Source organism: Clarias gariepinus, chromosome 27 (genome assembly GCF_024256425.1).
Source record: "Clarias gariepinus isolate MV-2021 ecotype Netherlands chromosome 27, CGAR_prim_01v2, whole genome shotgun sequence".
NCBI lineage: Eukaryota > Metazoa > Chordata > Actinopteri > Siluriformes > Clariidae > Clarias > Clarias gariepinus.
The window spans coordinates 15,531,126-15,547,067 of record NC_071126.1 but is presented as its reverse complement, the minus strand read 5'-3'; the positions used below and the strand labels follow the sequence as shown (position 1 = coordinate 15,547,067).

The 15,942-nt window shown below is 39.3% G+C and overlaps 1 protein-coding gene across 1 annotated transcript in view; it reads left to right on the top strand.

The window, feature by feature from the left end:
• Positions 1-15,942, top strand: part of man1a1 (mannosidase, alpha, class 1A, member 1) — a 110,211-nt gene that overhangs the window by 76,720 nt on the left and 17,549 nt on the right. The window contains exon 6 of the mRNA XM_053488716.1: positions 14,192-14,315. Coding sequence (XP_053344691.1) covers positions 14,192-14,315 — 124 coding nt within the window. The remainder of the gene's footprint in view (positions 1-14,191; positions 14,316-15,942) is intronic.

Below are 15,942 nucleotides of genomic sequence, written 5' to 3'. Positions count from 1 at the left end.
ATTTTAAGACATTACCGATCCTGTGCCGATCGTGTACACACTGCCAAGCTATGCAACAGAAACGCATTCGCTCTGCCGTCACCAGCTCAAATCCCATCACTCATGTCAATCGTATCGGCAGTAGCCAATCACGTGCACCTGCGCTTTATTCCTGGTTCTAACAATGCGTGCGCAGCAGTTTTCTCTGCTGAATTTTAATTTTCAGATTGATTTTCCTTTGTACAAAAAGCCTCTGATGAGAATCCTGAAGAAGGTCTTTTAACATTGCTCGGTAGAGACAATGGAGAAGTTATTTAATAACCTACAAGTCAAAAGTTTGGACACACCTTCTGATTTGTATTTCTTTTAGCATTAAACATAAAAAAAGCCTGCCATGCGAAAGGTTCGATTCCCAACCAGTGCCCAAACCCCAGCCAATGTATGCAGTGCCGGTCCCAAGCCCAGATAAAATGGGAGGGTTGCGTGATCTTCCGATCAGTAACTCAGAGCCTTAACACACTGAGCCATCCTCTACTATACATATACCTGTACATACTGTATAGTGTGCTTGAGTTTCATGTATAGCAATGATTTCTCTGTCAATGCGTCTGTTTTGAGTGTACCAATACGGCCCCAGGCTCCGCCCGACCCCACCTCCTCGGCTCCGCCTCACCCGGTTATTCTATCTCAGTGGTTCTCAAAGTGTGGGGCGCGCCCCACTAGTGGGGAATACAGGCATGACAGGTGGGGCGCAATGAACGGGAGGGAATTAGTGGAAAATAATAGGAAAGTACCTATTATAATTCATGCTTTTCTTTATTGACAATAAACATCGGACACTCGAAACTAAACAATCATGTGCAAAGAAATGGATCATTCATACAAGTAAATTAAAATAACTTTAGAGAAAAAGTGGAACCATAGTTCAACAATAACGGTTTAACGTCGGCATGTTAATTGCAGAGGAACAATATATATAAGGAAACATTCGGTATTATGTATGTAATTTTATTTATTCCAATGTGTATGCTGATGTTTCTGTATTTTTTCAGACAGTACTAGTCTGGCATTTCTAGTTTCTAGTGCGGCAACAAAGTTGCTTTTTGATTCTTCAGGCGCTGAACAGAAGGGAATATCAATATCGTTTTACGCTTTTTGTTGCTGTGCGGCATTTTGTGATGATCCCTAAATCATTCGTTGCGCCGTAGATAATAATGGTGTTTATGCTCTTAAACTTGTATAATTTAAGGCGGATGTAGCTGAAAGACAATGTAGAGAGGAAATATATCTGGGTATCTTATTCACGGGTTTATTTGCGCAGCTATTGAATTCGGAGATGCGAATATCAAACTAACTTTACCGCGGACACAAACAGGTGTTATAAGCTAAAGTGCCCCCCTGCCACGGATTGCCCAAACTCATCCCCCCCCACCACCCTCCCCCAACACATACCCACGTAATCTCTATCAAATATTATATTAGGACATACATTCAAAGGTTTATTATTATCAAATATATTATTACTATTATAATTAACCCTAGGCACGTGACAGCCGTCGAGACGATTAATACAAATCCCCAAAAATGATTATTTTATGGCACATTTATTTTGTAGGGGTTTGTCAATGTACAAATAACAAATTGTTTATCACAAATTGCACTAAATAAATATTGTTTGTGGTGAAAAATTATAGGAAACGATTTTTATTATAAAATAAGCAATATAAAAATATACAAAAATTTTTATATTGCTTATTTTATAATTAAATTCATTTGTTATAATTTGTAATTTGTAAACCATAAACCTATGAATTTATGTTCTAATATATTATTTGAAAGGGATTATGTAGGGGAGGCAAATCGTGGCGAGGGGGGCATTTTAGAGCATAACACCGGGTCAGTAGCGTACTGTATGTAGTGAGCATAATAACACCAATGGATACATTTGTTACATGGACCACAAAAAAGCAGGTGATTCAGCATCATCAGCCTAATCAACCAAAAAGCCTATGATGAAGCCTATGTTGCGCTTGGATTCATGGTGGGGATGGTGAGGGCAGAGGAGAGACCTGTGTGTGTTTTGTGTCTTAAACCGCTGGCAGCAGATAGCATGAGACCCAACAAAGTAGGAAGACACTTAGAGACAACACACCCCAGTCACGTTAATAAGCCACTCGACTTCTTTGAAAGAAAGCTCTAGATAAGTGACGAAGTAAGCCTGTTATAACAATAGCACGTGTATTTTATCTGTTTTGAACTTGCCGTTATTTGATCTTATTGGTTTAGAAATTGATATTTCAATAAAAAATACACTTGGTCGTTTTCGTTATCATTTTGTTGACAAGTGGGGCTTGAAAATTCGCCCACCCCCTTAAGTGGGGAATGACAGAAAATGTTTGAGAACCACTGTTCTATCTTAATGCTATATTCTGGCCACTGTAAGCATTTCATGTAACTGAAACTTAAAAAAAAAAAGCGTTACAGTCATGTCTGTAATATTTTGCATAACGTACCAAAATGAGGCTGTCAGATAGTCGCTTCCTATCAGCTGGCGCTCAGAGCCTTGAAACTAGCAGCGGAAACACGGTCTCGACTCTACCTGTATTTCAAATAAGCAGTCTTTCCGCTAGAGACTTATTTTGTCAAGGTCAGACATCTTACTCTCTCTCTCTCTCTCTCTCTCTCTCTCTCTCTCTCTCTTTTTTTTCCTCTCCATCGGGTGTTTCAGTGCTTGTGTTTTCAGGTTGAATTCAAAATTTTCATATGCAAATCACTGAGAGGGGAGAAAAAGAAACTGTCTGAACAATTTCAGGCTCCGCACACAGACTAGCAAAGTGTTTCTTAGACGATTCTTCACAGAGTTTGGGTTCTGCCTCAGAACTCAAGATAAAGAGAGAAAAGAGAGCCTCTGTACGTGTTTGTGTGGATTTTTTTGTGTGTGTCTGTGTATTGAAGGGCGTTCGGCTGTTTTGCAGCATTTGCACGAGAGCGTGTTCTTGCTGAGTGTTGAGGGTCAGAGGTTCGATGCTGATAAATTCAGAGAGACAGCTGATCTGGGTTCGTTCGGTGGTTGATTGTCTGGTTCAGAGCTGGGAATCTTTATTCCAGTGGCTCGCTGCCTTGGCAGGGAGGGCGCAGGGTTAGGGTGCGCTCTTAAGAACAGAAAGCTGATAGACGGCTTGATTGGCACGGGCATCGCTCAAGTACTTCCTCTTCCCTCTGTGCAAGCAAGTGGGCAGCAGTCAGAAACGGCGAGAGTGATTCAGCAGCTCGCTGTTCTCCATCCAAGGCCATGATGTTTTTGTGTGTGCGCAGACGGTGCCAAAAATGACTAAAGAGACTAACGACTGAGATGGAGCTAACATTTTGACTGAGACCTTCATCTCTCCCTCCTTCCGACTGAACCATCTGCAGTTATTAATTAATTTATAACGAGTGTAATAAATTAACGTGGCGGAGAAAGGAACAGGGTTTGCAGCCTCGTTATGCCTGTCGATGCGTGCAGTCCCTGAAGCCTCATCAGCCACGCGATTCGCAGAAAAAAAAAACAAGCAGCTGCTCTCCGACTAGAAGAAAACAGCGCTTTACCCAGGTGGCTGAAACCCAACACGACCTCTTAATCAGCGCATGGCTTGGTTTTGATTTTTTTTTTGACTACGATCAAAACTCATCAGCGGGAATCGTCTGTCATCTTTTTTTGACTGGGTGCTAATTTGGTGAATGTTTACTCTAGTCTATAATGCGTGGAAAAGTCAAACTAGGCGTGCTGCCCAAATTGGTGTAATTATTCATTGTGCTAATAACTATTTTCTGCAAAACATATTGAAGAAGCATGAAATTCAACCTCAGATGCAATCTGCTTGGGTGTCATTTGCGTTTTTTACAATACCGGTGCCTAAACGAAACCAATACTCTTTTTGTTTTGTTTTTTAATGGGTAACAAATAACGGTGGTTAACTTCAAAGAATGTTTAATACACAATATATTAAAAGTTCAAAGTATACGAAAAACAAAACAAACTTACATTCCACCTACCCCAACTACAATAATTAAACACCAGTAACATCAAAGTAGTTGGTCTTGTTACAAAACAGTTTAAAATTTCAGCTTTTCTTTCGCAGAAATATGACAATATTTGCTTTATCTAGCGAACTACGACAACTCTAGTGACTTTACCGTGTTCCCGCGGATGATTTTATTTCCCCGAGTTGTTCTTTTAAGTCGGAATGTAAAAACAGCATGGACACTCGTGTTAAAAATTCTAGACTGGAGCTTTCTGACTTGTGTTCACATGCATTTTCTCAATTGGGACATTATTTTCCTCACGTGCGGTGAAGGTGACAATGCTTCTTACGTTCGTTTCAGAGAACCAGAGGACAAATCTTTCAATCGATTGCTCTAAAATTTAAGTGGCACTCAAGTGTGGCACCAAAATCTGCGTTCTGATTCAGTTTTAGTACCGGTTATATACTGTAGGTACTGTTAACACCAGGTTTTGGTTTGCAACCCTATTCACAAGCGCATGACTGTAAGGACAGTAACCTCATGTTGAAATGTGTCAAAACTCGTAGAGCCTGAGCTGTATAGATAAAAAAAAATAAAAAAAAAGAAAAGAATTTGAGGATTTACATACGTCTCCCCTAACCAGAGTCACATGGGCGTGTTCTTCTTTCAGTCTGGCTCCAGTCAAGAGTCTTTCTTGCCAATGTCAAGTCTGGTTTGTCCATTAGAGGTATAAATCTAAATGTATATTAGGCGGTCTGTAAAGCTACTTCTCTCCTCCTTTTTCTGATCCGTGTTAGTATTCAAGAAGATAATCTCATTTTCCCCATAATTCTCCAGGGTTCCTGGCTTTCTAATGAGAAAATTGAAGGACAAATCAAAGTATGATTATTCAATTTATTTCAGTTTCACTTATATAGAACTTTTTGCAGGCACATGACTACGATGACGTCAGGCACAGCAGACAGTGGAAGAACCATTTCCTGACATCAGGCTACTGTGTATTTTCGATAATAATTTTGTTCAAGGTGTATTTTAAAGTCAAAAACAATATATATTATCTGATTGCATTTCGTAATCTGATGACCTACAGGATTAGCCGGTCACATAGAGTAACCTAGCAATTAATAGCATCTGTCCTACAGATTATTTTCATTTTCAGTATGTTATGGTGTAACTCGTTCAAAAGAGAAACAAGCACATGAAAACGGATGAAGAAGTGCTAAGGCTATTAATTTGCAAAAGTTTGTATTGGTATCATAACATGATTATCGGAGATGGTGTACAAACATGTGATTCCTAAGGATTTGTAAGCGTTTGTTAGCGATAGTGTTAGTGTTAGCTCATGTGCCGGTAACTTTAACTAATACTGACATTTCAAGCTTGCTACAGTAATTAATAGCTGTCTAACTGTTCCGGTGGCGGAATCCCAAATAGGATTAAACATTTACTGCATTTAGTAAGCACCCTTAAGACGCTGTGTTGTCAGATGCAAAAGGTCTATAGTGCTTTTATTAATTGCATTGTTGCAACGCAGCATCGCTGGAACAAAAATTCTGGATATGAATAGATTTATATTAGATAGATTTAATTTTGGATATATATAGGTTTATAAATTGACAACTTTTTGTCTGTAATGAGCAAGCCGGAGATGACGGTCATAAGGAAACACTTATGAACACGACATGAAGAAGAAACCTTGAGAGGAACCAGACTCATTCGGGTGATACCGGCTAGCCAGACCATAAATAAACCTATTTTCTAACAGTATGTATAGTATATAGTCGTTTTATTATTGGTGGAAATAGATATTTTAAACTATTTAGCAGGCTATTGTAGTCCGAAAAGGTGAAGTAACTAAGTTGGAAGCCCTATCAGCATGCACTTTACTTCTAGTCTCACATGGAGTGTTGAGGTAATTAAAATGAAGTCCATTCTTTGTTAAACATTTTTATTCTGTCAGCTCTGCAATTAATCACATCTTGACTCATCTGGTTCTTATGTAGAACTGGGCCATTCCCGTGCCAGTCACATTAACATTCCTGTGCCATCTAGAAGCCAGACTTATAAAAATGCAGTACTATTTAAAATGGAAAACTACATCGATTGACTTCAGATTGACTATTTTGAACCTCCGATAGACGTCAGCGGCGTCGAATTGGTTTTGATGGTTTCTCGTGGTTGCTTGACATTCTAGAGCAGCCGTAATGCCTGCAATCAACATTTATATAACAGAGTCCCAATACTCTGATGAACTCATTTGAATCAGTCTCTGACCCACTTTCAACATCCCGATTTGGTCATTTCACATAACCCAGTTTTGAAAGGCCAGAAGCTGCTGCCTCCTTCACGCCAGCCATCGTCTTCGTCCTCCTCCCTCTCCTTTTCCTCCTCTTTCTCAGTTCCAATCCTGTGAGTAGCAGCAGCGAACTGAGGCGCCAATCATTTTTACAGCAGCACAGTACAGAACAACCTTGACCCAGATTTCATTTGGCCAAGACCAAGGGGCTTTGTGGGGGCATCGAGCATGAAATTAACGCACACACATATGGATATAAACACATGGGGAGGAAATAACCATAGAAGGCATGGCATGGTAGGAATTTAACTTTAGGCCATTATACATATACAGTATATACATAGTAAATTAGTGTGTGTTGCACGGTTAATCATTTTTACAAGTTGATTTAAACAACTTTGAACAGCGAAGATATGATAAAACCATGTTTCAATAGAAATGTATAATATTTCCAGCTCGGGGCCTTTTTTTGGTTACACTGTTTAGTTACACATGGTACATTCGTGTATAATACTATACGAAATTATTATGAAATAACCAAATCTATAATCCAAGTCAAAAGATGTTAAGGTACGAAACCAAACTAAAGTGAGAACATACAAATATAATAAAAGGAGTCTAGAAATCGTTGGACGCTAATAAACATCATATCGTCGTTCTAATAAGTTCTACACAAGTTCATGGTGGATTTTTTGTTTGTTTGTTTATATTGTGGCAAAAAAAGACTAAATGATTTTTAATTGCCATTAAATTATGTCCGATGGTAAATAACTGACCGTGTTACGAGCCAGATTTTGCTTTGTTGAGCTGTCAAGATGTGAACGTTACCTCTCGAGACGTTAAAGCAGGCCAGCGTTCAAGAACAGCTTGTGATAAGAAAGGTGGAAAGCAGGCTGAAAGGAGCAGTGCAGGAAAACAGTTGGCTTGCTGACAGTTGAAAAGGAGAAGCAGGACAGCATCAGGAAGGGCAAGTCTATTGTTCTATACACTCAGCACACTGCACCAGTGACCTTACCAAACACGTCAAACGAGAGAAATGCAAACAAATATGTAAATGTTTAAATATTTGCATGCCCTCGGGATAAAATGAAAAAGGACATATATTTATTTATTGTATCCTGAAAAATGTTGATTTGGTCATGGGGAGGGATGTAAAATCCATCCATCCATCTACTGTATGTGGCATCTATACCGATTTATCCTGCATAGGGTTACTGCGAATCTGGAGCCTATCCAGGGGAACCAACGGCACAAGGCAGTGTACAGCATGGATGGAAGGCCAACTCATCACATGACACGTTGCACATAATCATAGACTATGGGCAATTTTCGAAATGCTAATCAACCTACAACACATGCCCTTGGACAGTTGAATAAATCCGAGTACCTGGGGAGAAAATCCACTCGGGACAGGAAGACCATGCAAACTCCAAACACACACACAGGCTGGAGGCGAGTTTTGAAACCCCAGCCCATGAAAGTGTGATACACCAGTGCTAACCATCAAAGCACCATGCTGCTGCAGTGTACGTCGTTGTCCTTGATTCTGATGCTGTTTGGTGGGACAGCAGGTAGCGTCACCGCCCACAATTCCAGACTTTAATTTGCACCTATGTGTGAACAAATGTGCTGATGTAGAATATATTTCTCCTGAGCTCTCCACTCAGGGTGTAATCCCAGTTTCCAGCAAATCTCTGAGCTCATGTTTATGGGAAAGGACCATCAACATTGTCTCCAAGGATGTTTATTTTGTTAGCATGTCATAAGGACTAGACAAAAAAAAAAAAAAAAACGTTAATTACATATTTGTTTTCCACAATCCCTGGAGGGAGCTTCGAATTACTTGCAAAAGTGTGGAATGGGGTCGTTCTGCTCATCCTGAAGTAGGATGTTAAATATCCCATGTGGACATTAATGTTCTCAGCCACATCTGATAGCCCTTAGCCGGAAGGGAGTTGGCATTAAACACAAACAAGTGACGCGAGGGGTCATTCAAGCTTCCCCTCATTTTAACATTATGCTCATCCTCAACTGCTTTTCTTTCCTGACCCCATTCCCTTTTAATTGAGTCGAGGCAGGTAAGTTACATCAGGCTCTGGCAGAAAGGGAAATCTGATTTTGAGTTCTGAGTTCTTTTGTTGGTTTTCCGAGGCATAATTTAAGGCAGAGAGAGCAAGAGTGGGATCAGGACAAGCCACTGAAACTTATCAGTCTCAGCCTCTACAACTACCGACTGGTTGGTGGGGTCACACCAAACAGGGGACAAAGACAACAAATCCTGCCTCTACAAAACCTCAAAAAAGACGTCACCTACAGTATAGAGAGGTCCAAGTAGAACAAAATGAAGAATCTTTGAGACTAAATTTAAGACGCAAACAAAAAGACATATTTGTGAATTCAATTTACTTAGTTTTAGACTTTTAGTTTTAGAGTTTTTTGAAAATTGAAATTGACATTTTAAAGAAGGCCATACGTAAAGTGACAATCCCAGCTGTAATGTCTTGGATCCCACTGCAGTCGTTCCCATTAACAATCAGCGAATTAAACGCCTGATCCTTGAACTTGTCAACAACTTGCAGAAGAGACGCATGTGTCTGTGAGAACTTTACACACAACCATTCACCAACCCCCTTTGAGCATTACAGGAGTATAGCTGGGAGTTATTGCTATATCCTCGTGCAGTTCTGACCTCGCTTCAAGCCATCTCCACATGTTTGGGCCATTAAAAGAGTTCCTGGAAGGCCAGTGTTTCAGATAATAAAGCAGGCAGTTTAATTCTGAGACAACTTTCTACCCTGATGGTATCCATGCGCTGGTGAAACACAGGGATAAGTGCATTAGTGTAGCGGGGGATTATATAAAGAAATAATGGGAGTACTCTTATAACTGTTCTGTTATTCTTCACAGTTAAAAGTCCTGGTAACCGGAACACCCTTCATAGAAAGATTATTGGTTCACTTATGAGTCTGGTTCCTCTCAAGGTGTCTTCAACCTGCTGTCTTCAACACTGTTGCCTGTGGCCTGTTTATTAGCAAATTAGCTGCTTCATGGCAAAGTCTGTTGAACTAAACTGAAGCGTGATCATCAATCAGTAGTTGTTAACGGTTTTATGGATTGTGACATGGACTTTAACAAAAAGATGTTGGTAGATGTGAATCATTTCAAGATGAGTAACAGGTGACCTTGGAAATGATTTCCTAAAAAAAAATTTGGTGTGTTTTTCAGATTTATTAAAACCTTGGAGTCCACTTCGTCTCATTTCTTTGTTGTGTCATATTACGTCCTGATTTGAAGGCCGTATGAGTTTAAGCAACCTGTTTCATTTTAAACTTAATTGGCAGCGAGCTCAAATTGTAGAACATCCTGTTCATCAGAAATAGATCGAATTAATGTTTCAATAGCTTTGGAACAATAGCAACAGCATTCTGTCTTTATTTCCCCCCTCGATGCAACAAATTGCTAATTAGCCATTCGCTTTTTTGCATTTGAAAGGGACTCGTCATTACTGTATAAGCGCCCTGTCATGCAAGTTGCCGAACAGCCGCTAAGGGTGTCGTGTCAGAGCACAGCAATGTTGTTGGATTTCTGTCACACTGGTTTAGTGGCTGTTGCGTCTAAAACACCCGTTTTTGTCGGAAGGCTTGATGGCTTCACCTAGCTGTGGGACTTTGGTTCAGTTCAGGAAGTCAGCTTGCTAATCGAGCCATGAATAGGATGCATGCTGCGCCTTTCAGGAGAGAAGCGACATGTAATAAGCAGCTCGACAGAAAAAAGTATTCCATCAGTGTAGAGTTGGTTAGTCTGCTGACAGAGTGTGTGGCGCGTCCAAGAGTGGTTTAACACTCATAATCAGGCATTAAGACTTCCTCTTCTGGATGAAAAACAGCTCGCGGTTATGACGACTCACCACTTCTCACATCTGCTGATGAAAGGGAAGTCCTTGGGAAAAGGCAAAAGTAAGAAAAGTAGGAAGAATTATCACCAGGTCATCACATTTGTGTGTAATCAATCCAACGATATAGACAAGGGCCCTGAGTAATTCCTTCATGATCCGAGTGGCGGGATTACAAGAGCCATTTGTGTGTTCCCCACCACAACCTTTTTCATTTTTTTCCAAGGAAATAAAAAGCTCAGCCACGTCTTAGCGAGCACTGCTGCCCCCACTGATGATTTACAGTACACTACCTTCGGAGCGCCGAACGCACGACCATGGTACTGACGTGAAAGTTTCTGCGAGGAAAACCCATTAACCATTGACTGGAATTCTGAAATGTGCTGTAAGACAAGTTTGTTAAGTGCGTTTCCCAGCATAAGCGAGGACAATGTGGGTGTCCTAGCACCTACAACAATGTGACCTTGCTGGTTTTCAAACAACTTCACACAAGCTCCAGCACTTTGGTGTACATGTTCATGTAAAGCATTATTCAGTTGCTTGCCGTACCCGCAGACAAATTCCAAGCTTCCTGTTATATTCGTCCAGCTCTACCGTTTATAAATATTTAGATATTTCCATCATATCTAGCACATCAGCCTGTTCTTCTCTGATAGCACTTCATGAAGGGAAAGGCTGGTATTACTGTAGAGAAGAAGCTTATCTGAACATGAGTGGTAAAAGCAGGCTTCCTGTGAAAATAATGACCTGTGTCTCCAGTAACACTCTTTCACCCTGCTGACACAGGGTCAGTGTACAGCGAAAGCCAAAAGTAAAAAAACAAAGAATGCTTTATAGGTTCTTTTAATATGTTTTAAAAGCCGCACAAAATAAAGAGAGAGAGAAAGAAATATGAACAAAGTGCTAAATAAAATTTCAAAAATCGTAGAAATCCACATAGCCATGACAGAAGGAGGTATTATTAGTATTAGTAGTAGTATTACCAATAATAAATTATATTTATATACCATATTATTAAATAATGTTTATATCTACTATATATACCGTTATTAAATAATATTTATATTTATACACCATATTATTAAATAATATTTATATTTGTTTACCATGCTATTAAATACTATTTAGATAATAATATTTATCATTATATACCATATTATTAAATATTTATATTTAAATACAATATTAATAATAATTATTTATATTTTTATAACATGTTATTAAATAATATTTATACACCATATTATTAAATAATAAAAAAATTTTGATACCATGTTATTTAATGATATTTATCATTATATACCATATTATTAAATAATTATATCTATATGCAATATTATTAATTAATATTTATATTTATATAACATATTAAATAATAGTTATGTTCTGTGTTGTTAAATAATATTTATATTTATATATCATATTCTTAATTATTATGTATATTTATGTACCATATTATTGAATATTACTCATATTTATTTACAATATTATTAAATTATATATATATATATATATATATATATATATATTCTTAAATAATATTTAATTAGTAAAGTAGTTATAGATAATACGTGTGTAGGACATGTATACACATCTTAATAGATGTTAAGTAATATAACCATTATTATTATTATAGCTTAATTTTATTTTTAATTGCTTACTTAAAAGCAACATTATGTAGTTTTATCTTATTTAATTATTAGTTAAGATATATTTTAATATCTAATTTAGTTAGGTGTGTTTCTTTTAATAAGTGTCTGTCACAGGACGTTGGTTCTTGATCCTCTGCGGGCTGCGGTTTGTGTGGTGGCGCCTGATTTGTTACTTCCATAGGAACTCTCTTTGTCCTAAATGACACGATTAGTGATTAGTGACATTTCAGCCAACATGGCAAGCATGTCTTTCTCGATCAACCCAATTGAAAAGAGGACATGACGACAGGCATGTCGACTAGCTGGGGCCATGCAACAATTCCAACAAATTCTGTTACTAATGCTAAAAAAAATAAACTCCACATTTAGCTCGCTGTCAAGACAAAGACGTTGAAGCAACACAGACTTGTTAAAGGCGTAGACAGAAGCAAGAGCTTAACTGTATTCATTCCTTACCATTAATTCACACAATGTAGAGCTGCATACCTTTCTGACAGTTAAACACTATTTGAGTGACAGGCTTCAATCATTAAGTATTAAAATATATTTTTAAAAAGCTATAATTAATTACAAACATAGGCACACACACACACACACACACACACACACATTCACAGAGCCACATCCATTGCTGTAATCTCCTTAAGACTGTAATTTTTTTTTCCTCAAATGCACGTCCCATGCTTTAATCAGCTTTGTTATAAACAAAGAAATTGCTTTGGCACTGGTTTATGTATCTGTATGTCCTCCAATTTCCCTTGTAATGTGCTTCATTTTAAGTTAATTAATTGTATACACCGATCAGCCAAAACATTACAACGCAAAACATTATGGGGTATTTTGAGTCGGTTCCCCTTTGTGTTGCTGGAGAAGCTCTGGCCCCTCAGGGCATGAGAGTCTGCACAAGACCTCTAGAGGTGTACTGTGGTGTCTGGCACCTGGATGTTGGCACCAGGTCCTTAGGGTGCTGTGGGTTGCGGCTTGGAGCCTCTGTGGATCAGACTTATTTGTCCGGCGCATCCCATGGGTGCTCGATCGGTTTGAGATCTGGGGGGTTTGGAGGCCGGTAGCTTTGCAGCCTTGTGCGTTAATGCAAGATGTAAAAATGGGAGTAAATACAATGGGCATCATTGGCCTTCACAGTCCCTAGTTGGACTACAGAGGTTCCTAGATGGATGGGTGTGGTGCACTGAGTGTTTTAAGGCTATTATAACTTTTATTCCTGCTTAATGTGATCAGAATGAATGATCAAGGGTATCTCAGTGGTTAGGGTGTTGGACTATTGATTGGACCCACCATGCTACAACTGTTGGGCTCTTGAGCCTGTCCAGATGTATAATAAGATAAAAATGCAAGTTGCCCCAGATTAGGGCGTCTGCCAGAGGCTGTGAATGTCAATGTGTTCTGCTAACAGAACAAGTACAATAAAGTAATTGTAGATAAATTCACCTAGTTTTAAGATAATTCCGGACACCTTTAAATGCAGACGGTAGCTAACATCATGCGCTACCACATGCTGAGCTAGTTAATATGTATTAAGCTGTGCAAAAAAAGTGTGTACTGTCCAGGGTGTACTCTTTCTAGTGCCTTGAGTCCCCTGGGATAGGCTTCAATCCCATGGCAAATGCACCTTTAACCGACAGCACTAGTGTAGCCAGTGCTTATGTTCACTTTGTGGAAGTATAAAGTATTAAACCCTTTAATATTTAAATGGTCTGTAGGTTCTTACCATAAAAAAGCCAAAGTTTTTTTAGATCTAGTAGCACACAATGCTTTTTCACTCACTCAATCACTCAATCTGCCACATCCTAATTTTCACGATCAAGCCATGCTCTTGCCGCCCAGTAGTAATTTGACTGATTTACATTCCGCCTCTCGGAACTGTCAGAGCGTATCCGTGAAAAGTTCAGTGAAAAGCGCGGAACTCTTTCAGTGGGCTTTGATTTTGTGCCATTAGCAGGAGACAAGCCGTAATTTGTCTTAATTGCTGCAGATGCCGAGGTTCCGTCGGAGCAGATCCCTTTAATGATGCTGTCACCTTAATCGCGTCTGGGTGGGGAGCGAAACATCTTGGCGGCATCCATTAAGAGGTCGGAGGTCAGCTGGATTTATCAGGCTTGAATAAGTTTTCGGTAAAAGTGAAAAGCTGAGATGAAGTAGAGCGCGCGCTCGTTAATGTTGGAATGAATTGCGCTTACATGTTGATCAGCGTGTTAGTCGGATATGGAAAGGAAAGGCGTGTGGAGTAAGTGCCACTCGAGCTCATGCGGTAGGCACTCAGTGTGGCTAAAAGTGTTTTTTGACCTGTTATCAAAAAGATGCTTAAAAAACTAACCATACTGTGTATGTGTGTCTGTGTGTCTGCAGTGGCATAGGCAGGAACTGGCCGTGGGCGTCAGGAGGCAGCAGCATTTTAGCCGAGTATGGCACGCTGCATCTGGAGTTTGTCCATCTGAGCAGGCTGTCTGGGAAACCTGTATTTGCTGAGAAGGTAAGTCGGAGCTCGAGATTTAACTCAGGACATAGCGAAGAACCTTATATTCACACTGTTTATATTCACCAGTTACTGATACTAGCCCATCTGTTGCTATGCACAAATTATCCGCATCCATCAATAGAAAGAGTTCATCTGGTCCAGCAATGTTGTTGGAATTTTAAATGATTAAATGCCACAGAGTGGTGCATTAATTCTTAACTTCAAATGGAGTTACTGCTCCTCAAACGTATTACTTTCTCACTCACTCATGGTCTATACCGCTTCATTCTGTATACAGGGTCACGGGGGGTAGAGGGTGGGGTATACCCTGGACGGGGTGCCAATCCATCGCAGGGCACATTGGGAACGCTAGTTAGCCTAACCTGCATGTCTTTGAACTGTGGGAGAAAACCCACTAAACACAGGGAGAACATGAAAACTCTATGCAGACAGACCTGAGGCAGGAATCGAACCTGGACCTTGGAGGTGAAAGGTTACGGTGCTAACCACTAAGCCACCGTAGAACTTATTAATTTTAATGTTAATATAATAATTAATGTTAAATATATATATATATTCCAATTTTTCATTCCAGAGCATGGTTGAATTCTTGAATCTGATTGATCAGCAATAAGCTTATAATAACGCATTCATTGTAATGCATTATTGTTCCTATAGTAGCGACTTATACATATGGACTATGATAACAGACACTTGACGTAGCCAGGGTCTTATTTATAGAAGGAGTCTCCAGTATTAGATCTCCGCAAACCCCCTCTGTGCTTTGTAAAGTTTCCCAGCATGAGAAAGTCTTCAGGATGTTACACCACCAACCCAGTCATGTCATTATTCCTAACTCATCATGAACTATGATTAAAGGAATCAACCTACTTGTAGGACATAGCTGGAGTAGTTCTGCCTCAAATCTGTTTAACACTCGGGTCAGGACGGGTGTGCGTTAACTCGGCACAGTATTTATTTATGGCTCAGTAATCATAGCCTTTGTGTACCGTAGAGGTCAGAGCACAGACAGACAGACAATGTTAAACACAGACAAACATGCACAACAACACAGAGGGGGAATTGGGAAAGAATTTGGACACAACCGCGTATAAATGAGCAAATCTTGACAAAATATTTTGAACATATTCTTACGTTTAAGCCAGATATTTATGGCTACGTGCACATTACAGTATAAGACTTTATAAGCCACATTGTTCATTCCAGTTTTTTGTTCAAAAGGGATTTGCATGTCATTACAGTAGACATTCATAATTACAAGTGACTTTTATCTGACTCTAACGTGGACGCGCCTGTCCTCTGACTGTTCCCTACAGTTTTGTCCCAAATAACTACTAAGTGACCTATTTCACTTTCCCTCCACTGACTACCTTCTCCGCTCTTCTTCACTGTTGAAAGTCGCGGATCATTCTTATTGAAGTCGCATGATCATGTATCGGATATATATCCGATCTAGGAAGACCCATATCCAATCAGAGAAACAGATTTTTCAGATTTGTGCTTTTAGACACATCAGATCTGATAAAGAAAAATCAGTCACTTTAGGTTGGTATTGTAAGCATAGATTTTATCTGTGTGAAAATGGTCTTAGAAGTTAATTGCCAGTCTCAGACATTCCAAG